Source organism: Coptis chinensis, chromosome 8 (genome assembly GCF_015680905.1).
Source record: "Coptis chinensis isolate HL-2020 chromosome 8, ASM1568090v1, whole genome shotgun sequence".
Taxonomy (NCBI): Eukaryota; Viridiplantae; Streptophyta; class Magnoliopsida; order Ranunculales; family Ranunculaceae; genus Coptis; species Coptis chinensis.
The window spans coordinates 50,839,549-50,863,725 of record NC_141463.1 but is presented as its reverse complement, the minus strand read 5'-3'; the positions used below and the strand labels follow the sequence as shown (position 1 = coordinate 50,863,725).

At 36.3% G+C, this 24,177-nt stretch overlaps 1 protein-coding gene across 1 annotated transcript; it reads right to left on the bottom strand.

Annotated features, from left to right (window-relative positions):
• Nucleotides 1-4,434: 4,434 nt before the first annotated feature.
• Nucleotides 4,435-7,140, bottom strand: LOC147481839 (uncharacterized). The gene is made up of 3 exons (XM_086579088.1): nt 6,978-7,140; nt 6,138-6,391; nt 4,435-5,838 (listed from the first exon to the last, which is right to left on the bottom strand). The coding sequence occupies exons 1-3, from the start codon at nt 7,138-7,140 to the stop codon at nt 4,435-4,437; spliced, it is 1,821 nt and encodes a 606-aa protein (XP_086435214.1).
• Between the last annotated feature and the right edge of the window lie 17,037 nt (nt 7,141-24,177).

Below are 24,177 nucleotides of genomic sequence, written 5' to 3'. Positions count from 1 at the left end.
CCAAAACTAGATCCATATTCCATACTCAAGAATCTTTGTTTTTTTTTCTACCATTTAAAATTATCATAATCAACAACTTCGAAGATGCAAGATCTAGAATCTAGAATCTTTGAACAATTGATCTACCAATAGAATTAATCCATTCTTCTTTCTCCTTCTCAGAATTAGCAATAAAATACATAGTCTCAGCATTAGTATGACAACTCAAAAGCAATAAGAGATTCTCTGGTGATTACCTGAAAAAAAAAATAAACATAGGTACAAGTAAGTTGCCATACAAAAAAACAGCACCGGGTAGTTTGCTTTTGAGTCTAAAACACAAAATCATATAATATTTATTAATAAATCATATAATTGAATCTGATCACAGATAAATGAACTAATAGTTGCAAATAGACTTCAAAACTTGCCTTCGTTAGCCTCCAAGTCTTTAGTTTGAGTTTTACATTTTCTTTTTTTATTCGCTTCGACCTCCTCCATTTCCTTAGACTGATCACCATCACTTTCATTTTCACTATCATTGTCGACATCTTCTTCTATACCCTCACCATCGATAGCTTCTTCCATACCCTCACCATCTTCTTCCATACCCTCACCATCATTATTGTCACCACTACCATCCCTAGCCACAAAATGAGAACTATTACCACCATCTACATTTTCAGTCTCATTGACATCCTTTCGAATTTCACTATTTTCCACTTCGACCTCGTCACAATGGGTTTTTTCAAAATCCATTGCTACTTTTTTGTTCTTCCTTCGGTTTGAAGCAGTCGGGGGCTTTCTTTTATTTTTTAAAAGCTCATCATTACTAACCAATTTTAATTTCATCTGATCATTATCCTGTCTGCTGGTTATCTTTGTCCTTGCCATTGCTACCAATTCTATAAAATAACACTAAAAATTAGCAGCATAGTAAAAAAACTATTCATATGACTTCAAAAGTCAGAACCACATTTCCACACATTGAGATTAACATAAGCGCTCTTATTCAAAATCGTAATTTAGCAGGACCAAATACAAAATTTAGCTCACACTATTAGTGGACTAAGAAGAAATGTACATACCTTGACAGAGTTCCCTTTTCCTCGGCAAATAACTTCCCTGAAACGAAATGAAACAAGTGAGTGATCAAACACCCAAAAAAAAAGAATTGCAAAAAAACAACAAAGTACTCTTGTTTCAGTACTTTTTACAACAAGTTAAAATAGTGAGCACCAACTCAAATTTTGAAATGTATGAGACTAACATATAGAAATGTATCCATCCCTCCTTTTCTTTTGTCTATAATTAGCCAAGTCAAAATATTAGCCAAGTCAAAATGTATCCAACATATAGAAATGAAAAACATATGAGAATACACAAACAATTAATTGTGCAAAGTTAGGATTCACGCAAAAACAAGTTAAACAACTGAAACCCTAAATTCCAAACCATTAATCAAGTTAATTAATTGGTTTTTTTTTATATCAAGTTTGAAATTTTAATGGGAATGAAGTTCGAACCATTAGCAAACAAATTAGTTGAGAAGACGGGTTTGGTGATTGGTGATGTGAAAGAGAAGAAAGTAGCGCCTTTTTTTGAGAGAGAGATTACCTGTATGCGAGTTTGTTTGCGAGTTACAACTATTTTTTTTTCTTCGCGTTGCTCTAGATGAGTTACAACTATTGGAAACCGAGGAAAGAAGTCGCCCAGTTACAAGGAGCGTGCCCCTCTAATTTTTTAGTGAACCGGATATATTTTCTGGTAACAGGAACCGGTTCCGGGTTGGAGAGTGCCCTCTTAGGAACCGGGGCGTGTATTTAACAGGACCCTTATTTTATTTGTGAGATTATAGTGTTAATTCACATTGTTTTATGTGTTAATCATATAAAAATGGTTACATTATTATTAATGTGACATTGTAGTATATGTTACTTTTTTATGCTAATTTACATGAGTCACAATGATATTTGGTAGTATCATTATACATGTGACTCAAATTATAGCCAAAGGTGCTTAATCACATTTGTACTTGCCCAATGTCGGTCAAAGATGGAGATTATTGGGGTGAGTGGACCAAATTGTGATTAATCTTACAACAAGTAGCAAATAAGCTACACTCCAATTGTGGACTCTCACTCCTTATAGCACCACCATAAATGAGGCCCTGGTACGGTGCATAATATTGAGTTTGGGTGAGAGATCCATAATAAGGGCAATGCTTGGCTACGGTCAGTGTGATACCTATGGGCGAGTCCCGAGGAGGGGGTATGATGGAAATGCGCCTAGCCTGGGTTTGGGTGACGGTTGCTCCATGGTGTGATCTCACTTCGCTTAAGTGGCTATCCAAGATCCTGGCTATAAGTAATTGATCCACCAAATCCTAACGTTGAGGCCTTTTCAGGAACGTTTTGCTGGGATTTCATAGGAACTCCACAGTTAAGCGTGCTCGGGTGGAAGTAGTTCAAGGATGGGTGATCTCCTGGGAATCTGCTGCCCGGAGTCTGAAAATCTCACACTGTCAAATGTCTGCAGTGGCTAAGTGGGGATAATATTGACGTAGTAGGATGAGACAGGTCGTTACAATTATACTTGACAAGAGACAGGGACAATATTGACGTAGTAGGATGAGGGAGGTCGTTACAATTAGGCCTGACAAGAGACATCAACATAGTGTGGGATATGTGATTAAATGTATAAGGCATTCTTCATATTGTGGCATATATGAAGTTTTGTAACAAATTCAAGACTGACACAAATAAAGTGTCAACTATAGCTGGGCTAACACTTGCATTTGAAGGCTCTAAACAAGCCCACCTCTTGTTAGTGAATGGTACCCAAACTCATGTATAGAATGAGTTATATTCAAGTAGTTCGAGAAGAACTTGCTAAGTTTCAAGGATATACACATATGTGGGTACCACATTGAAACTTGAAAATGGCAATAAAGAAATATTACATATCATATCTAATGTTGGGAGCCAGAAACTCACATTAGAAAGCATTCTCCGACCACTTGGTGGGTTTGTAGCACTCCACCAATATGAGTAACTGATGTTGGGAGCAAGAAACTCACATTAGAAAAATTGTACGTATGTGCTTTTTGCATGTTTGGTTATCCTGGAGAAACTTCTATTGGGAATCATAAGCTCATTTAACCATGAATTACATGTATATCTCTTCTTAGTAAGTAAGTTATAGCTAGACTATTTATTTTCTAAAGGTTAAGAATAAGTTGAATAGTTTATTGCATGAAGGCATTTATAATCTTAATTAAACATTATTCACCCTGTTGGTGGCTTGTTTAGATTTTTCAAGGTATGTAGATATGCATTTACTAGGTGGTCAATATTTTTATATCTTGCATGACTCTTAGCTTAAGTTGTTAACTTTAGACCCAAAATATGGTAAATTGAGCTATGACTGATGATGTATTTATTGCAAATTTTTGCATATTGTCAATTTAATGAGACAGTCTTCCCGTTGTTGTTAGGGGGAGACAAACAATGGTTGCTTTAAGGAACGATGTGTAATAACTTGGATCACGTCATCTGTCTCATTAAGGATCCAAACAATGAATGTGACTATGAGATAAGGAGAATGATGCACTTGCAAGCGGTTGCAGAGAAAATGCATAAGCATTTAATGATATGAATGTGCCAGCCAGAATTGATGTTCCATTTGGACGGGGTCCAAACATGGCGGCAAATGAATCTACTATACACTAAAAGCATGGTAGACCTATAGAATCCAAATAGAGTGCTCCTAGGAAGAGGAGAACTGAGGAAACATCTTGTCTAGATAATAGCCAGGCCGCCAGCAGTGGCGGAGCCAGGAAAGTAAGTGAGGGTGAGCCAGTCAGACAAAAACCAAGTATAAATAATAATAATAATAATAATAATAATAATATCAAGTATAAACAATATTAGAAATAATCAAATCTAAACAAGTACTTGTTCATAGTTGTCCTCGCCGGCCTTCTTTTTTGTCATCTTTCTTTATCTTCTGGAAGCGTTGTAAGATCAACTTGGTATCAATGCTATCAAAAACTTCTTTTTCAATGTATGTTATTAAACAATCATTCAACCATTCATCCGCCATCCAATTGCGCAGACGATTCTTTATGATATTCATAGCAGAAAATGCCCTATCCACAGTGGCAGTAGCAACAGGTAAAATCAACGCCAACTTAATCAACAAATAAACAAGTGGGTACACAATGTCTTTCTTCGTCTCAACCATTTTTTTAGCTAGGCCGCTAATTCCATTTACTACGCCAAACTTAGTATCGGAACGTACATCAATAATATAATTCTCAAGCTGATCCGCTAATTCCATCTGATCTATCTCTGAAAAATCATCGGGATAAAGTCGAGCAAAACTAATCAACTTTTGCTTATCGAAAGAAACAAACGATTCACTAGGATCAAGACATGCCATACAAAGAAGTAATTATGTGTTTGCTTCATTAAACCGGTCATTTAACTCTTGAAGTTGCAAATCAATACAGTGATAGAATAATCCAACACGATAGTAATGTAAATTGGTGTTTCCTTCTGCTTTTCGTCGAGACCTCCCTCGAGCCATATACGTCTCTTCCATATTTGGAACAACCACATCATGTTTGGCACATAGTGAAGAAACTTCAGTTAGAAGACTATCCCATCCATCATCTCTCATCGCCTGTAAGCGTACCTTTGTTATTTTAACAAGAGCCACGGCATTGACAATGTCTTGGTCTTCACGCTGCAAAGCCTTTGACAAATCATTGCTAATTCCTAGTATCGCTTTCATCAAATGCAAATTGAAGATAAATTCAAAAGACTGCATTGAATCCAATAATCCATAAGCCTCACCTTTTTGTTCCGAGCTTGAACCATTTTCTGCTACATTATCAAGCACATCAACTACTGAACCATAAGTGGTTATCATGCCAAGAAGTGTATAATAGTGTGAGCCCCATCGAGTGTCACCAGATCGTTTAAGACTAGCCTCTTGATTCAACCCTTTGCCACTTGAAATTTCTCCGCTTTGTAATGCTGCCACAACTCTTGCCTTCATTGCATCGCGCAACATATCCCGTCGCTTACATGATGCTCCAACAGTATTTACCACATTAGAGAGAATACTAAAAAGGTTAGTGATTGACTCATGGTTCTTTGCAACTGATACAAGGGCTAACTGAAGCTGATGAGCAAAACAATGAACATAAAATGTAGACTCATTCTCCTTCATTACAAGTGCTTTTAGGCCATTCAAATCACCTTGCATATTGCTGGCCCCATCATACCCTTGTCCACGCAGTCTAGATATGCTCAACCCATGCTTGGAGAATAACTCATCGATTGCCTTTTTAAGTGTTACTGTACTAGTTTCCTTAACATGCATAACTCCAAAAAATCTCTCAATCACGCAACCTTTCTTGTCGACATAACGTAAAACAACTGCCCTTTGCTCCTTAATTGATATATCACGTGCTTCATCAACTAAAATAGCAAATAATGAATTTCCATAATCTTTTAGAATAGCATTTGTAGTTTCCACAGCAGCCGAATTCACAATATCTTTTTGGATATCAGGTGAGGTCAATTTCCGATTTTTAGAAGCATTATCAAGAACTTTCTTAATGACTTCGTTATGATCTTTCAGAAACCGTATAAGTTCAAGAAAATTACCTTTATTGATCGACTCATCTGATTCATCATGGCCACGAAAAGCTAAACCTTGTCTCAAAAGAAACCTAATGCAATCAGTTATTGCAGTTAGGTGTATTCGATAATCTCTTCGAACTTGGTCGATTATGCGTGAAGAAATGTCTCGATATGCTGCTCTTGATTTAACAAAGCCTGTACTGCCCTGTAAGCAATATTATGAGCACTATTTGGTCCTCCAATGTGCTCTTTTAATTTGGTTTTCCTTTCCCAATTAGTAAACCCCCTGTGAGAAAAAATATCCCCACCTCCTTGTGCCCCCTTATTAGGTTTAAAGAGATAACAATATAGATAAAATGTGGCATCCTCGTGAATACTATATTCCAACCAACTAAACTCCTCATACCACTCTTTCTGAAAGCGTCGGATTCTCTTGCCTCTTGTTCTTGGAGGAAAAGCATGATTAGGCTGGCAAGGACCCCTAAGCAAATATGCTCTTCTTACCGAGTCTTGATTATTAGGATGATAATCTGAAATCTTTTTCCTCAGTGCAGGGTCTCCCTGAAGATTAGACAAGTCAAGTTCTTCACGTTGAACTCTCTTTGACGTGGGTTGTTCAACACCACCATCCTCAGTTTCTTGGTGACTTCGCTTTGAGGAGGATCCTACTTCAACACTAGCAACATTATTTGTGTTATTAGGTGGCTGAGTAGGTTGAGCGGGCAACGACTTTCCTTTGATAAAAAACTTTAACATATCTGTTTCAATAATTAAAATAAACCATTAATCAATTGAATTGAAATTGCACTAATTAAAATAAACCACCAATGTTATTATGATATTCACAAAATAAAATTAAATAAAAATATGTGGTTTAATGAATTTACAAAAAGAATACAAAAAAATTAAAAAAAACATGATTTAGGAATCAACATGAAAAGATAAAAAATAAGACAAGAAATTTAATAATATTAGACTTACCTAGAAGACTTTAGAATAAAAAGGCTTTAGAATAAAGAGGCAAAGAGTCAAAATCGAGTACCTGGGTTTTTGTTTCGTTATTTATCTTGGAGTATTAGAGCTTTTTGTTTGGTGTATCTTGTTTTTTTTTTTTTTTTTTTGTCTTTTTGGGTTATGGGTTTGGGTTTTAGTTCGAGAGGCAATTATGCAAATCTTGTTGAGTGATGATATTTTTAAATTTGTCTTGACTCGTGAGAAAGTGAGGAGTACGATGGGATTTAGTCTTTTATACTGTTTTTGGGTTACCGCTTTTTAGTTTCCGCCAAACACTTAAAGTAAAACTTTTTTTTTGGTTACCAAAAGTTAAGGGTGAGCAGGGCGTACCTTGGGCCCCCTGGCTCTGCCACTGGCTGCCAGTAATGGCTGGAGCTCCATAAACAAATAATGAAAATGTGCAAATATCCAAATTTACTGAAATGCTTATAGTTGCCCATGGAGAGGCACAAATACCTGAAAATGAAGAGATCGATCTCAATATTCCATGCATGCATGTTCAGGTGGATTGTGGGATAGGAAAGCATATATCATGGATGACATATTTAGCTATGGCATATCTATTAGAACATCAAAGGACAATGATAAAAATAAAGGAACCACATGTTTTGTCGACAAAGGAAAGGAAATATTGGCCAATATGGAATTTGCTATCCAAGCATAATTAAACTCTTTGAAAAACGTGGTGTGGACCTATAGTATAATCCAAGGTTGGATTTAATATAGTAGCAGTATATATAGATGGTATAAACTTGATTGGGATTCCTACGGAATTGGAGAAAACTGCCGACTATATGAAGAATTTTTTTGAAATGAAACATGAAACTTTGTCTTGGTTTGAAAATAAAACTAACGGAGTTCTAGAGGGATTCTAGTCTATCAATCCTGATACACTGAAAGGGCCTTAGAACGGTTTAAAATGGACAAAGCACATGGTTGTGTGGAACTTGGATTTGGATAAAGATCCATTTCGACCAAAGGAAGAACATGAGGAAGTTCTTAGTCTTGAAAATACTCTACTTGAGTGATATTGAAGCATTTCTGTATCTAACACAATACGTGCACAATATCATACATTGCATTTTCTATTAGTTTCTTATCAAGATATAGTTGTGCACATACACTTAGACACTGGAATGATGTCAAACATATATATATATTGAGATATTTTTATGGAATAACTGGTATGAAACTATTTTATTCTTGTGATTCCATTAATGACTATGATCTAGTTGGCTATGCAACTTTGGGTTATCTATCTGACCCTCAAAAGATCACTCTCAAACATGTTAAGTTTTTATTAATAACTATGTAGCTATGTCTTGGCAATCGAAAAAGCAAGACCCAGTCATAGCTTCTTTAAATTGCAAAGAATTCACCACCAAGCCATGTAAAGACTTGTTTTTATCAGGCGGAACATCTTGAAGAATGTGTCCCAGGACATATGTGTTGTACTATTTTTTTCTTATCTTGGCTTTATCCCATTGGGTTTCCTAGTAAAGGTTTTAATGAGTCAGCATTATGCAAGTCCCAATACTAGTTCAATGATCTTGAAGAATGTGTTGTACTCTTTTTCCTTCGCTTTGGTTTTTCCTACTGGGTTTTTCTTAGCAAGGTTTTAATGATACAACTGTCATTGAATAGTGATAGAACATCTAGAAGAATGCTATAGAAGATAGCCACACATTGCACTCTTTTTCCTTCGATTTGGTTTTTCCCACAGGGTTTTCCAATCAAGGTTTTAATGAGGCAACAAAAGGTGCACCCACCAAAGTTCCTGAAGAACAATGTATTTTTCTTAACTTGACCCTTCTTCCACTTATCTCGTTGATGAGGTATTAGACACGACAACTACGACGGATGGTGGACATCCAAGGGGGAGTGTTATGAATGGTGTGGGCCTCATGTGGATGCCCACCATTGAGCCCATTTGAGGCACTTCCTTGATCAGCTCCTGAATGTGCGGTTTATTACCTTTACATTACTGCATTACAACCCTTCTTACGCATAATAAACAGACAACTCATAGCTTTTACTTCTTTTTGCAGGTTACAGGCCATTTTAGACCACTTATCATAAAATATGTATTTTAGTGCCATAAGGATCTTTATTAACGCTTCTTATGAAGACTCAAGCTGCTATGAAAAAGTGCTGCAAAAGTCAAAGTAAAAGTTAAAGGTCAATGTCTCAAACCTAGAAGACTAAAAGTCATGTCCTTAACTCATAAGACTGGAGAAGGATGCATGACCTTGTCACAAAAGAAGACTTGCTCAAAACCTAGCTTGATTAAGAAGATAGAGAAAAAGCAAAAGCAAAACCATAAAGGAAAAGTAAAAAAACAACATAGTAAGGTGTCTTGATTGTAGAGGGAGATGGCAAATCAGTCATTGTAAAAGTAGGAGTATAAAAGCAAAAAGTATGGAAAGAAAACATTATCCAATTTTTGGTTTGAACCCAAAAATTGATATCAATTTTATCATGCTTTCTTAGGTAGATTTACATTATTGCATTTTATTTTCTTGTATTGTTATTTTCTTATTTCAATCTATCTTATTTTATTATTTTATTGTTTACTTGTTTTCATTTCATTCAATCATTATTTTCAATACTTGTTGTTTTCAATTTTTTCATTCCAATCACTTGTCTCTACATTTCTTGTCATTTCAATATCAAAGAACACTAGTTGCACTCGTTGAAGTTATCAATGAGTGTAACTTGGTGATAAAGTCATCACCTTTCCTCTTCATTTATTCATGTTTTAATCCTACAATTTCAAGTACTTGTTTTCAATGCTTTCCTCTCTTTAAACACTAGTCTTCCTATACTTATTAGGAATAGAAGAAAAAAATGAATAGGAAAAATTAAAAAGTTGTTGTTTTCACTCATCAATCATTCCTCCAAACTTAAGATTTAGGATGAACTTCAAACTTTAAACTCACCACAATATTAACTACTTCACTCCTCATATGTTTCTATTCTTGTAACCTTTGTATCTTGGAGAGGAGGTTATCTAGTTATATATACAAAGAACCTCCTCTCATTCATTACTCACTTCTATCAATAATCTCTCTCTCTCTCTTTCTCTCTCTCTCTCTCTCATTGTTCTTCTACTTTGTTAGTGTAGTATTCTCTTTAAAACTAGTTAAGTATAACATTATTGATTTAGTTCATATGCTTCACTTTATTAACTAAGATGTGCAAAGGAGCTGCAAAATCATTTTCAGTTAATTCATAAAAGTATAGTATGGCCACCCCTTACTTTGTAGTAGTTGTAGAGTTGGGTAATTGGGTAGTCGGGTTAACACTTTCTCCAAAATGAAATTGGACATTTTATAACTCCGAATCTATTTTGAAAGAGTCCAGTATCAAAATGACTGAGCTAAAAACCCCAAGGCATTAGTTATAGTCTTATAGAGTTGTTGTTCGTTAATATCGAATTTATATTTTCAATTGGATTCTTTTACTTTATTTTATATTGTACGACATGCATGGTCGGATTGGGTTTTGTCGTGGTCAATTTTAACTATATACATTTCATTGTTTGTTCGTTTGTTCGTTTTTATTTTTATTTTTTATTTTTATTTTTTTTTTAAATTTGAATTGCTTAAACTTATTTTAATTTATTAGTGTTTCTAGCATGGGCAGGTTATGTAATCCACTAGTACGGTGGAAGAAAGACTAATAAAATGAGAAATTAAATCAGGGATCGTCAGTGCGACTAGGGCATTTGTAATTCAATATGCGTAAATTTTGTCAATTTGTCTAAAGGATACACTGTCCTTAATTTGTCTTACACTCAACCTTCATAAAATGGGTGGAGAATATGGTTATATGGGTTAAATGGGTCTGAATTTAAAAATGTGATTTGTCTAATGAATTAGGTTGGCTTTATTTCGGCTATTTTATGTTTATATTATTATGACTTCTCACTGTTAGCTACTTCTTTTGTCTTTACCACACAATTCATTTGGCATGAGCATTTAATCTAATCAGTGACATCTTCATCCCCATCTGCCAGAGATATTTTATTCCGATGTTGCGAGTGAATCCATCACATCTACCATATGATTCTTTGGGTCAATAACATATGGCCACTAGTGATTATTTTTCACTACCGGTATGAACCACTACATAATCACAATCGAACTTAGTTATCAAGGTTGAAACCTATGATATAAAACGAGAGTATTATTCAAGGCATAGTTATCTTAGCCTCTGGTATTCTTCTATATCAAAGTTTAGATGCATTGCTCTTGTGGCAGAAGGGAGCAATGGGCCAGTGCTCGATCATTGCCTACAAAATATAATTGGAAATTGTAAACAATGATGGATGCCTAGCTAAAATGTCTTTTAAGCCCCTAGTACATTGATTCAAACTCCGATATATTAACTTATTGTTTGGAACAAAACTGATTGCGCTTGATACCTTGTTTGCCCCCATGAGCATCAGATAGTAGTAGTGCATGTTGTTCTTGCTAGATTTGCACTTTTGATGTGCATTCAGATATGCACACCAAACAAACCCGAGCTGCAACAAATAAAATAAATAGTCATATCTTGTATTTGATCGATAAACATTATAATATTTCTCAAATCAAACATCACAATCATAGTAATATAAGAAGGTTGACAATTGACTATTTCCCAACAAACATTTGAATGTAGTTCGACACTCTAGCCACCTAAGGAAGTCCGCAATGTAATCTCTATGACAAGAAAGACAATTAGTATATGAGGTAACTAAATAACATGTAGACAATGAGATCGTTTATCTTGATTTTTCAATAGTTGAAAATATATATCCAACGAAAGACTTGTGCTTATTCGAGCATCAGTAATCATTGAGGTTGCAGCCACTCTTAGTTTATATTCTTAAATGGCGAGTCTTCGATCAATATCAGGCTGAAATACAACCTACAACACAAATCAAATTATACGCTAATTGAAGAGTATATTTGTTATACGTTAATTGAAGAATATGTTTTTATACGGTCAAACTAAAGACTTGGAGGCCGAACAAGGCAAGTTTATTAGTGGACCTATGAACTCCTCCACTTTGTTCAATTACAAACTCGCCATGTATGAGTTGGGGAGGAAATTTAAATGCATGGGTAATTAATGTTGTTTGTTCCTTTTATAAACCACCAACGACTAGTTGCAATTCATGTCGAAATTAATGCCATTTCCTTTTCATGAATTTGTAATTCTTGTTGTCTTTTATTTTAGGAGCATGGTGTTTTAAGTTGCATTCAACACTTGGCGAAGTTGGATTAGTGGAAGTTGGAATGTGAATGTAGTCGTTTCCATGACAAGAGAAACCGAGTTATTTGACTTGGTCGGTGTGTGGTGTGTATAGGCATGTGAATCCTGTGTTGGCTTGTGTTTTTCTTTTGAAAGATGGCATTCATAAATGAACTCATTTTATCTTCTGTTTGCTATTGATGATGTCGCTACCATTGCTTCATTGGTGGAGGAGCCACACATTCTTCTACAAATTCAATATTCACATAATGACATCAATCTATATATGTACATGACATGTACCCAAAATTTTCTTTAATTTCTCAGGATACGTGAAGAGGAGGATTTGATAGTGGTGGTAAGGGTTTTGTTGTTCATCTTAGATTCTTTGTTTAGAGGATGGTTTTGATGGATGAAACACTAAACTTTGTAACTCTTCTCTCCTAACTTCTTATGGTTATTTGGAATTACTCTCAATCTTAACTATTGGTTGACTTGTAGAGGGATGAAAATATATAATGGAAATTTGTATTGAAAAGATGTAGAACTTGGTTTACACTAAAGCATGAAGAACATGAAAATGGAAAATAAGTAAATAACAATTTAAATTAAAAACATTTAAGCTACTCCTAATGACCAAAGATTATATCTAGGGTAATGTTTTCTCTCTACAACTTTGGTTTATATATAACACCATTTTACATCTTTGCCCCCTTCTAGAAACAACCTTGTGGGCTTTTGGCCTAAGCCCATGAAATAGAATTCTTAATTTTTGCTTTAGGTCCCTAAGTCCATAGCTTTCAGCTTTGAGTCCTTCAGTCTTTGACTTTGATAGTTTGACTTTTGACTTTTCGGCACTTTGCTTTTAAGCTGGAATCTTCCCAAGCAGCATAAATAGCAAGCCTTTTTGCACTAAAATGCACATATTAGGAGTATGCATCCTAAATGGCCTGTATCCTGCAAACGGTAGAAAAAGCTATAAGTTGTTTGTTCATTAAGTATAAGAAGGGCATAATTAGAGTATTGTAAAGGTAATAAAACGCACATTTGGGGGCTGATTAATTACCCCCAAATAGCATTTTGCTTGTCCTCAAGCAAAGGTGAGAGAGAAAAACTAAGATCACAAATGTGTGATTTATTGTACTAGTCTCGTTTCGTGGAGTGCGATTACATTGACCATATGTAGCTAGGCCTTAAACCACTAGGACTTCTCTAGTGGACGAGCTTAAACCTTGTGAAAGTTTTCCAGAGAAGGTACTCACAAACTTCCTCTATTGTGTACAAAGGGTCTTGTTTCCTTATTTATTCTCAGAGGTTTATACATCTCATTAGCGGGGAATAAAGAAAAGCTCATTTGAACTCAGAATAATATATATACAATAGTTTAATCATCTAAAGATAAACGTGCAAAACATGAGCGGTGACATGCAAAAGCAGAGTTGTTTCCAAAACTTTTGGAGAGCGTCCTTAAGTTAGGCCCTCACAGGGGTGTGTTGCAATCACAACTCTCTAATAGATTCACTCAAGTTTCATTTTCTCAAGTGCAAATGGCACTTATATTCCTTACATACTCGAATGACATCCAAAGAAATTGGGGTCGATTGATCACAATGTTCACTTACTGATCAGAGCCCAAAACAGTAGTTTTAACCCCTTAATATCATTACATTTAGACCAATTATGTATATAATAAATATGAGTTAATACTGTTTACATGCGTTTATGTATTTCAGGCATTGGAGTCAAATATGTGAAGAAACATGTCACTTTTGTGAGATAAAGGAGCAAAGGTTGATTGCTAAAACGTTCTATGATTAAAAGCCAATATTCAAGGATAAAAAGCCTTTTTAAAGCCCGGTCAAAGCTGAAAAGTCAAAGTCAATACTCGCAGAAATAGAGCTGAAAAGTCAACAGAACTTCCATAGGCCGTATCTTTGGACTCAGACCTCCGAAGTGGGCCTATTATATGTCAAAATGACTTGCTTGGAAAGAGCTTTCTAATGGTCTAGGCCTTGACCTACTCAGAGGAGCAGAAGTAGACGAAAAGGCTGTTGCAGTAATTTACAACAGAGAAACCCTTTTTGGACTTATGTAATTAGGTTTTGGGCTTTATTTAAGGGCCTAAAACATGACTCCAAAGCCCATGCACGAAATTGTAAACCTAGCCTCTCTTATATAAAGAGGACTAAGACATAACTCTTGATATACTTAGACTTAGATAGATATAATTAATTAGAGATAGATAGTTAGGATTTAGACTTAGTTATTAGATTAAATTTAAGTTAAGTTATTGATTCATCAGTATTCATTTGATTAATAAAAGAAAGTTTGTTCTTCATTATGTTTCATTCTTATTTAAATGTTTATGATAGTCTAATGACTTCTAGCTAAACCTCTATTAGAGGGGTTTGATGAAGCTTGATGAAGACTTGATGTGTTAGTTAGGATTATTGCATTTAAGAGTTTCACTCTAGTAGGATAGTTGATTCGCCATGAGAATGGGTTGGACTTCCTCACATGCTAATTATTAGTTGGCAGAGATTGCCATGAATAATTAGGGATTAACACTTAATCTTAGTTGATTAGGATATCAATAACCTACACTAGCATATTAGGAGCACATCAAGTGGATTCAAATCTCCCTAATCCCTTCTCCATATTCACATTTCAATATTCTATTATCATAGTATAAGTCAAACATCTTATTTAAGTTCAATTTCCAGATTAGTATAATTCAATTCATTACTCTCATTCGTTTTGTTAGTATCGATTACACTAGCAGAAACTTACGTTTAAAGGACTAAAAGTGGAACGAATTCTCTACTCCATTTATTGCATGATTCACGAGAGTAGATAACTTTGATAGTTTAGAGTAAATTATTATAGCTTTACTTCTGTTTAAGTTTAATTAGTTAAGTAGGAGTAAACTATAGTTTTTACATTTATCAAATGGCGCCGCTGCCATCTTAGTTATGTTTAAATTCGTTTCCTTTAGTATTTTCGTCCCTACCAAAATCCCATTAAACCCACCCACCCTTGTTTAGTTCTGACTGTGTTTGTTTGGTTCATAATTTTTTAGAAATCTACACGGAGCGCGCCTGCACCCATAGTAGGCTATCTCGGGAGCGCGCACGCCCCAAAAACACTGGACATTGGTTTAGGTAAGAGCGCCCCCGTGCCCTTCTAATCCTAGTTCCAAGCGCTCCCGCACCTACTTCTAAATTTGCTTAATTTTCACAGGTTAGTTTCCAACTCATTTCATTTAAGTTATTCAGTGTTTCTATCTTCGTGAATACACTGTGATTGCGTATACAAGACGCTATTCAAACGCGTAACAATGAGGCATTCAGGTACTCCTATTTCCACTCCTCGCCTCTTCTATTAGAGGATTAATTCTAGCATATCAGGGTTGTTTGATTGTTGTTAGTGGTTTGTTTTTTTTATTGGCCTTAGCCTTGTATGAGATTAAGGTCCGGTACTAGTAAACCATCTTTTGTTATTTATCGCAAACGTCAATGCACACACCTACCTAGAATACCAGACACTACACCTGCACCAATGGCTGACGAAATAAAGACTCCTCTCTCTGATTTTTACAAGGCCCTTAACAATAGCCCTAAGTCATGTATCGTTTTTGCAGACCTAGTGGGGGATTTTCGAATCCCCTCGAATATATTTAATTTGTTAACAGTTTTTCATGGGTTAGACCATGAGAAGCCTTATCAGTATATGCGTAGGATAGAACAAGTTCTTACCCCATTTCATCATCCTACTGTTGGGTCGGAGCAAATTAAATTGAGGGTGTTTCCTTTCACCCTCGCCAATAAGGCGGCATCTTGGTTAATTGCCCAAGCGCCTAATTCTGTGGACTCATGGGCTAAACTTGTTCAATTATTCATGAAACAGTTTTACCCACCGCTCAAGACAGATGAAATGCTTCAAAAGATTCATTTCTTCTGCCAGAATCCTCATGAATCCTTTTCAGAGGCCTGGAATCGGTTCACTGATATTCTCATTGAGTGTCCACATCATAACCTTGTGAAAGACACGCTTGTTCGTGCCTTTTCAGAGGGCTTTTACATCACCATAAAGAGGTTCTTGACATAATGATTGGGGGTATTTTCCTTAGTAAAGGTGCCTCTGAGGCTTATAGGTTTTCGGAAGATCAATCTAAACGTCAAAATAACTGGGGGGGGGGGGGGTAATGACATCCCCCACTCCAGTAATTCTTCTTCCACAGTTAAGGCTGCCAATATGTTTGAGGTTAAATCTAATCCTGAGTTTAAAACTTTAATTGAATCTCTTACTAAAAAGGTAGAAGCCATTTCTGTCCAACAACAACCTACTCCTGTCATGAACGTCAACACTCTTCCATGTAATTTCTGTTACAGCCTTGAGCATCCCGACTCTTATTGTCCTCTAGTCTATGAATAACCATCCGCTCAACTGGACAATGTTTATTCCATTAATAGCGAACCTAACGCGCTTTGGAGACAACATCCCAACTTCGGTTGGAAAAATAATCATCACGTTACACCTCCAAGGTTTAATAATCAAAATGTTAGGCAAGCGCCACATTACAATCAAGCTCCACTGAGACAAGGACAAGGACAAGGTAATTATAATAATTATAATAATAATTATAATTCTAATAAAGGTATCATTCTAGTTACTAATAACTATTGCAACCCACCCGTTACTAATCAACGTGAGATAGTTCCAGTCACACCACCTGTGCCCACTACACCTTCACAACCGGATCGTCTCGACGCCTTCATACAGGTTAACCAATAGCTTTTCCAATCCATGACTCAATCTAACCAACAGGTTTTACAATCCATTAATCATTCCATCCAACAATTAACCCAAGAGAAAGCCCCACCAAAAGGTGTGTTTCCAGGTCAAGCCGTTCCTAATCTGAAAATGCTAAACACAGCTTTTGAAGTAACCGATAATCCTAGTAATGAAAATATCATTGTAGGTGAGCTACATGCCATCACCACTCTCCGTTCTAGCAGAGTGGTTGATAACGCCATAACGATGCCTGCTGTTACCCCACCAGTGGTCTCCACACCTGATATTTTACTAGATACCGAAGTAGTAACTGATGACCCTACTCCTGTAGAGGTACCAGTTAAACCTCAACCCAAGAGGAAAATGGCTAAGGTTAAAACTCCTATTGATCCATATGCTAAATATAGAGAGAACCCACCGTTTCCCCAGAGACTAGCCATGTTACACAAGGATACTAACTTTGATGAGATTAGGGAAGTTCTTAAAAATCTAACGATTAACCTACCTTTTCTTGACGCTATTAAAAAGTTACCACAACATGCTAAGTTTCTAAAAGAGTTGTGCACTACTAGGCGGAAGACCAATATACCAAAAGATGCATTTTTAACTGAATAGTTCCCAACTCTATCTGAACATAATGGAATTATTAAGTACAAGGACCCTGGTCGTCCTACTATACAATGCACCTTGGGGGATACCCATACGACGACTGCGCTATTAGACCTGGGGGCGAGTGTTAACTTACTCCCTTATTATTTATATAAACAAATAGGTTTACAGCAGATGCAACCTACTAAAATAACGTTGCAATTAGCTGATCGATTTATTAAGTATCCTAAGGGTGTTGTTGAAAACGTGCTGGTTAAGGTTCAAGATTTTTACTATCCAGCAGACTTCGTTATCCTAGACACATAAGTCACTAATGACTTTGTACCTATCATTTAAGGGCGGCCTTTTTTGGCAACTGCCAACTCGCTCATAAACTGCTTTAATGATTCGATGTCCATGTCCTTTGGTCATCTTTCTGTTGAGGTAAATGTTTTCAAAATGATGAAACAGTTACCCGATTCGTCTATAAATGGGGAAGTTAGCATGATCGAGAGCTTAGCTCAAGATTAATTCAACAATACATTTCCAGAAAATCAAATGCACCAGTTCCTTTCCTTTGGTAGCTCCGACTTCGACGATGACTCCTACTTAGAGGAAGTCAGCGCCCTTTTCGAGTCTACCCCTATTTTAGATTCTTCTGACTCTCTACCTTCTGAGTTTGAGGACCTCTTACCTAAATAGGTCTTCACTACTCAAAACGAGGATCCTCCGAAATCCTTTTTGCCAATTCCTCCCACCCCTGTGCTCAAACCTCTTCCTGCTGAGTTGAAATATATCAAGCTTGATCCGAATGGTAGTCATCCGGTGATTATATCTTCTCAGTTATCTACTGATGAAGAAGCACGTTTGATTAGGGTGATTAGGGAACATCGTTCCGGGATCGGTTGGTCCCTGGACGACATTAAAGGGATTGACCCTGGTGTATGCATGCATCACATACATGATAACTATAAAATGATAGTTTTACCTACGAATAAAAGATTGAACTCTAAACGCAAGTAAAACTAAACTGAACTTGTACTATATTTATCAAAGATTTCTACTCTCAAATCTATCGAAATAAAGTTGGAGTAAAATATTTGTTCCACTCCTAGTTCTTTAGTATTCAATGTTTTCTAATATTATCGGTCTTATCCAAAGTTAGTGAGAGCAATGGTGGGAATTATACTACGATGCAAATTATGCTAACAAGATACGATAATTTAACAACTAATATTACGGTTTGAATCTAGATAAGGAATTAAGGGGGATTGATTCTACCTTAACTCGACTTAATTTACTAACGAAGAATCGTCGTAATCCAAATTGAACTGCTTTCGCATAACAATTGGTTCTTCCTAATCCTTAGTTGTTTATGGTAATCTCTACCAACTAACATCTAGCATGTGAAACAATCAAACCCATTCTCATGGTGAACTAATCGTTTTCTAGAATGGAATGGAAATCACGACTATTCTATGCTAACACAAATCAAGCTTCATTAAGGCTTCTTCAACCCCCTCTAATGGAGGTTTAGCCTAGAATCATTATGCTATAATTTCCATATGGAATTAAACAAGACATGATATAAAGATTCTAACTTTACTTATTTGAATTCAAATGGAAACTACTCATGCAAGATTTGATTGAAACTAATAATGACAAATAACTAAATCTATGAATTGAAACTAAATACTTAATGGAAAATGAAACTAAATTATGAAGAACAACTAACTTTATTGATCTAATAAATAAATAACAATTGATTCAAATCCTAAATTAAAACAAGATAATAAAAAGCTAATTAATTTAATTGAATCTAAAATCTAGATCTAGAACTATGCTCTAATGACTACTTGTTACCTAAACTAAGTATTACTTAAGAGTTCAGTCTTGTGTGTGGAAATGGAGGAGACCAGATCCACATTTTCGTGCATAGGCTGAGGAGCCATGTTTTGGGCCGGAAAATCGAGCCCAAAGCCCAATTTCTTCAGTCCACAGAGCCTTTTTCAGCTGGCTTTAACTTCAACAGACTTTTTATCCACTTCTGCTCCTTTGATTGGGTCAAGGCTTGACCATTCGAAAGTTCTTTCTGAGCCAGTCGTTTTGACATAAGGTAGGCCCAATTCCGAGGCTTGAGTCCAAAGATACGGTCTTCGAAAGTTCTGCTGACTTTTGTGTGCTGTTTCTGCCTGCGTTGACTTTGACTTTTCAGCTTTTGACCAGGCTTTACATTTCTCCTTGAATCTTGGCCTTTAATCACAAAACTTCTTAGCAACCAACCCTTGCTCCTTTATCTCGCCAAAGTGGTACATTTCTGCACATAATTGACTTCAATGCCTGAAATACATAAAAACACGTAATCAGCATTAACTCTTATTTATTACTCGCATAATTGGTCTAAAAGTATTATTGTTAAGGGATTAAAACTACACTTTTGGGCTCTTATCAATACATTTGGAGGATAATGCGAAGACTTCACGTGAACCTTAGTGTCACTTGAACCCTGCCATGAAAGAGGTGATAAGGGAGGAAGTTTTACGGTTACTCAATGCGGGGATCATATATCCCATCTCCGAAAGTGAATGGGTAAGTCCTATTCACGTAGTCCCTAAGAAATCGGGGGTTACCATTGTTCGTAATGCTGCGGGTGAATATGTTTCCACGCGTGTTCCTATGAAATGGAGGATCTGTATTGATTACAGACGCTTAAATGCCATGACACGACATGATCACTTTCCTTTACCCTTTATAGATCAGATGCTTGAACGTCTAGCTGGTCATGCTTATTATTGTTTTTTAGATGGCTATTCTGGCTATTTTCAGATCATTATTGATCTTGATGACCAAGACAAGATTACTTTCACATGTCTTTTTAGAACATATGCGAATAAACGGATGCCTTTTGGTCTCTGTAATGCTCCTGGTACCTCCAGCGGTGTATGCTTCATATTTTTAGTGACATGGCGGAGCGCTTTATGGAAGTTTTCATGGATGATTTTTCTATCTATGGAGACTCTTTTAGTGAGTGTCTGTCTAACATTTCTTAGGTGTTGACACGATGTGAGAAGAAAAATTTGGTTTTAAATTGGGAGAAGTGTCATTTTATGGTAAAGAAAGGGATAGTGCTAGGTCATATTGTATCTTGTGACGGAATAGAAGTAGATAAGGCTAAATTAAATAAGATAGTGTCTTTACCTATACCACGGACTGTCCATGACATTAGAGCCTTTTTAAGCCATGCAGGTTTCTATAGGCATTTTATCAAGGATTTTTCGAAAATAGCTAGGCCTTTAACTAATATGCTTTTAAAGGATGCCATCTTTGATTTCAATTTTGACTGTAAGTAGGCTTTTGCAACTTTAAAAGCCGCTTTAACATTTGCACCGATTATACAGCCTCCTGATTAGTCTAAACCTTTCAAGCTTATGTGCAACGCTAGCAATTATGCTGTTGGTGTTGTGTTAAGACAAAAACTAGATGATAAGTCGACTATAATTTATTATGCTAGTAAAACTTTAAATGATGCTCAACAAAATTACACTACTATTGAAAAGGAATTTTTAGTCGTGGTTTATGCTTTAGATAAATTCTGCCCTTATTTGGTTGGTTCTAAGACCTTAGTTTACACCGACCATGCAACTCTTAGGTACCTTCTTGCCAAGAAGGATGCTAAACAGAGATTGATCCGATGGATTCTTCTCCTGCAAGAGTTTACCCTAGAAATTAAGGATAAACGAGGGGTAGAAAATGTGGTAGCAGATCAATTATCTAGACTTACCAATGACAATGATAGTGATTCAGAGTCCATACATGATTCTTTTCCTGATGAGCATCTTTATACTATTTTTTCTACACCATGGTATGATGACATTGTAAACTACTTAGCTTTTGATATTATTCCTTATATTTGGTCCAGAAATGAACATAAGAAGTTTTTGTCCAGAGTTAAGCTTTACTACTGGGATGAGCCCTACCTTTTTTAAGTATTGTGCAGATCAGATTATTCATCGTTGTATTCCCCAGTGGGAATATTATGAGGTTTTATCCTTCTGCCATGACAAAGAGTGTGGTGGCCATTTTAGTGGTATGAAAACGGCAACTAAAGTTCTTTAATGTGGTTTTTATTGGCCTACCCTGTTTAAAGATGCCCAAGTTCATTGCAAGACGTGTGTTCGTTGCCAATAAATTGGGCGTATTACTAAATGTAATATGATGCCATTAAATCCCATTTTGGTGGTAGAAATTTTTGATGTCTGGGGCATTGATTTCATGGGTCCTTTTCCTGTTTCCCACGGTTTTGTTTATATTCTTGTTACCGTGGACTACGTTTCCAAGTGGATAGAGGCCATGGCTTGCCGTAGCAATGACCATAAAATAGTTGTGTATTTTGTCAAGGAATACATTTTCTGTCGGTTTGGCATTTCAAAAGCCATCATCAGTGATGGGGGAACACATTTTTGCAACAGAGTTGTTGCTTCTTTAGTTAAAAAGTATGGAGTTACCCATAAGGTGGCAACTCTTTATCATCAACAAACTAGTGGCCAGGTAGAAGTCTCTAATAAGGAAACAAAGAAAATATTAGAAACAACAGTAAATCCTGATAGGAAAGATTGGTCTAAGCTTCTTACTAATGCCTTATGGGCATATCGGACTGCTTTTAAAACTCCTATAGGTATGTCTCCCTTTAGACTTATGTTTGGAAAACCTTGTCATTTACCCGTTGAATTAGAGCACCGTGCTATGTGGGCTATGATAAGTGCTAAAAAAGAGCTATTTAACCCTCGATTATGCCTCTTGTTTAACCATCTTAGTAGATTAATAGTGTTTGTAAGTTATGTTTTATGATTCTACAGGTCAAAGAGAGAGTTTTATGGAATATTAGAGAAAAAGAGGTAAAACGGAGCAATTCGGAGCATTAAGGATCACATGGGAAGCCCGTGGACAATCATGGAGAAGGCCAAGGAATTGGAGCTATTAAAGATGCGACTTGGACCTATTTTAAAGCCTATTTGGAAGCCCAAGGCCAAAGGATTCGTTGCTTGGACCAAAGCCATAAAAGAGGTTAGAAGGATAGAAGCGAGGAAAGAGACAAAATCGGCTAACACGTGGGACACATAGATCGGGCCCGGGACGCATTGCTTGCGTTTGCGGACGATGAATAGTCGCGTCGGGACGCATGAATCGATTTCTTGTAGCCAATTCCTTCCGGTTTGGAGGCGAAGTTGGACTCGAAAGAAGTCTATTTGTATTAGGAAACAAATGACGGTTTGGAATGCCTCTAGAGCTCATTGTAACCTCTATAAATAGAGGACCTAAGTGCCTCATGTAATTAGCCAATTCACTTATACTCTTGTCTCCAGAACTTGAGGCAGAGAGAGATTAATAATAAAAGATCGGTTTTAACTAGCTGAGTCTTAATTAATTAGTCTTTCTAGTCTTATGTTCTTCGACTCTTCTTCTTCTTGTTCTTCGTGTTCTTCCTTCTCTATTTGAATTCCCTCTCTTATAAATTCTCAATAGTTTAGTTAATTTAGTTTAGTTTAGTATTAGAATCTGAAATATCTATAATCATAGTTTTTAATCCCTTAAACTCCTTTTCCAGTCCTGTCCTTCACATAACATACACTTAAAAGTGGAACGATACCCTACTTATCCTTTACTTATTAAGGGATAATTAGGTTTTGATACACTTCTGTTTTGTTCAACAACCATACACCATCTACATACACAAAAAGAGGCAGGGTCAAATGGCGCCGCTGCCGTTTTAAGTTGTTTATGTTTAACGTTTTCTTTCAAGATTAGAATTTTGGATCTTGAGGTAATTTTAGCCGCATCATCCATCCTTTTAAGAAAGAAAGAAGTTTGAAGGACATCTCGAAGACAAGATCTACCATCCAGGTTAGTCGAATCTTCATTCTTTTTATTTTATTCTTAGTATAGTTGCATTGTAGTTTAGTTTTATTGTTTTCTAGTATAATTGCATTTAGGACCTTTTCAACAATTGAAGTTGTAAGCCAAACACGATTGAAATATCAAACTCTAGTGTTTCTTGCGAATCTTGACAAACGGACTATTATGCGTAGGCGATTGGTACTTAAGCAATCCAAGTGATTCACCATAACCCTAGAAGAGACAGCTTTAGACAACGGGCGAGATACTAGCTGGAAAGCCCAACCCAGTTGAAGGAAAGTAGTTTTGTATTTTAGTATAATTTAGAATAGTTGCATATTAGTTTAATTGCATTCAAGCATAGTAGGATAGTTTTTCGTTATTTTCGTATATCATTTTGTAGTGTATGCCCCGTCATCCATATCATCGTCCGATAAGAACACAACAGTGGACAAGGTTCAACAACCGACTCACAAGAATACTAGATGAGATTGATACAATGGCCGCACGAAATGATGGAGGTGTTTTGGACACCAATAATCCTGAAGCTATCCCACCTATGCAAGCACAACAGAGGAAGAAGCTGAGTGATTTCTATTCACCAATCATTGAAGACCCACCCAGCAGTATTGTTTTTCCAGAGACAGAAGCTAACCAGTTTGAACTTAGAGCATCAGTAATCTCTATGCTTCCAAAGTTCAATGGTTCAGATAATGTTCAGCCTTATGTTCACATGAACAAATTTCTATCAGTCCTCAGAACTTTCAAAAACCAGGATATCAGGGATGAGAGTATCAAGTTAATTCTTTTTCCACTCTCACTCGAAGGTAAAGCATCCGAATGGTTAACTGCACAGCCGATCAATTCAATCAACAACTGGGAGAAGTTGAGAACAAAGTTTATGAACAAGTTCTACCCACCCCAGAAGACTGATGCCATGCAGCAAGCCATCAGCAATTTCAAAGGGAAGGTGATTGAAGAATATCATCAAAGCTGGGAGAAATTCAATAATCTG

Excerpts from the sequence above, each read along its gene's own strand:
- LOC147481839 (XM_086579088.1), bottom strand. The coding sequence starts at position 7,140 with ATGCATGGAATATTGAGATCGATCTCTTCATTTTCAGGTATTTGTGCC. Across the intron at positions 6,392-6,977 it reads GCAGAGCCAGGGGGCCCAAG|ATATGTTAAAGTTTTTTATC; the intron begins GTACGCCCTGCT and ends TTATTGAAACAG. Across the intron at positions 5,839-6,137 it reads ATCCTAATAATCAAGACTCG|GGCAGTACAGGCTTTGTTAA; the intron begins GTAAGAAGAGCA and ends TATTGCTTACAG.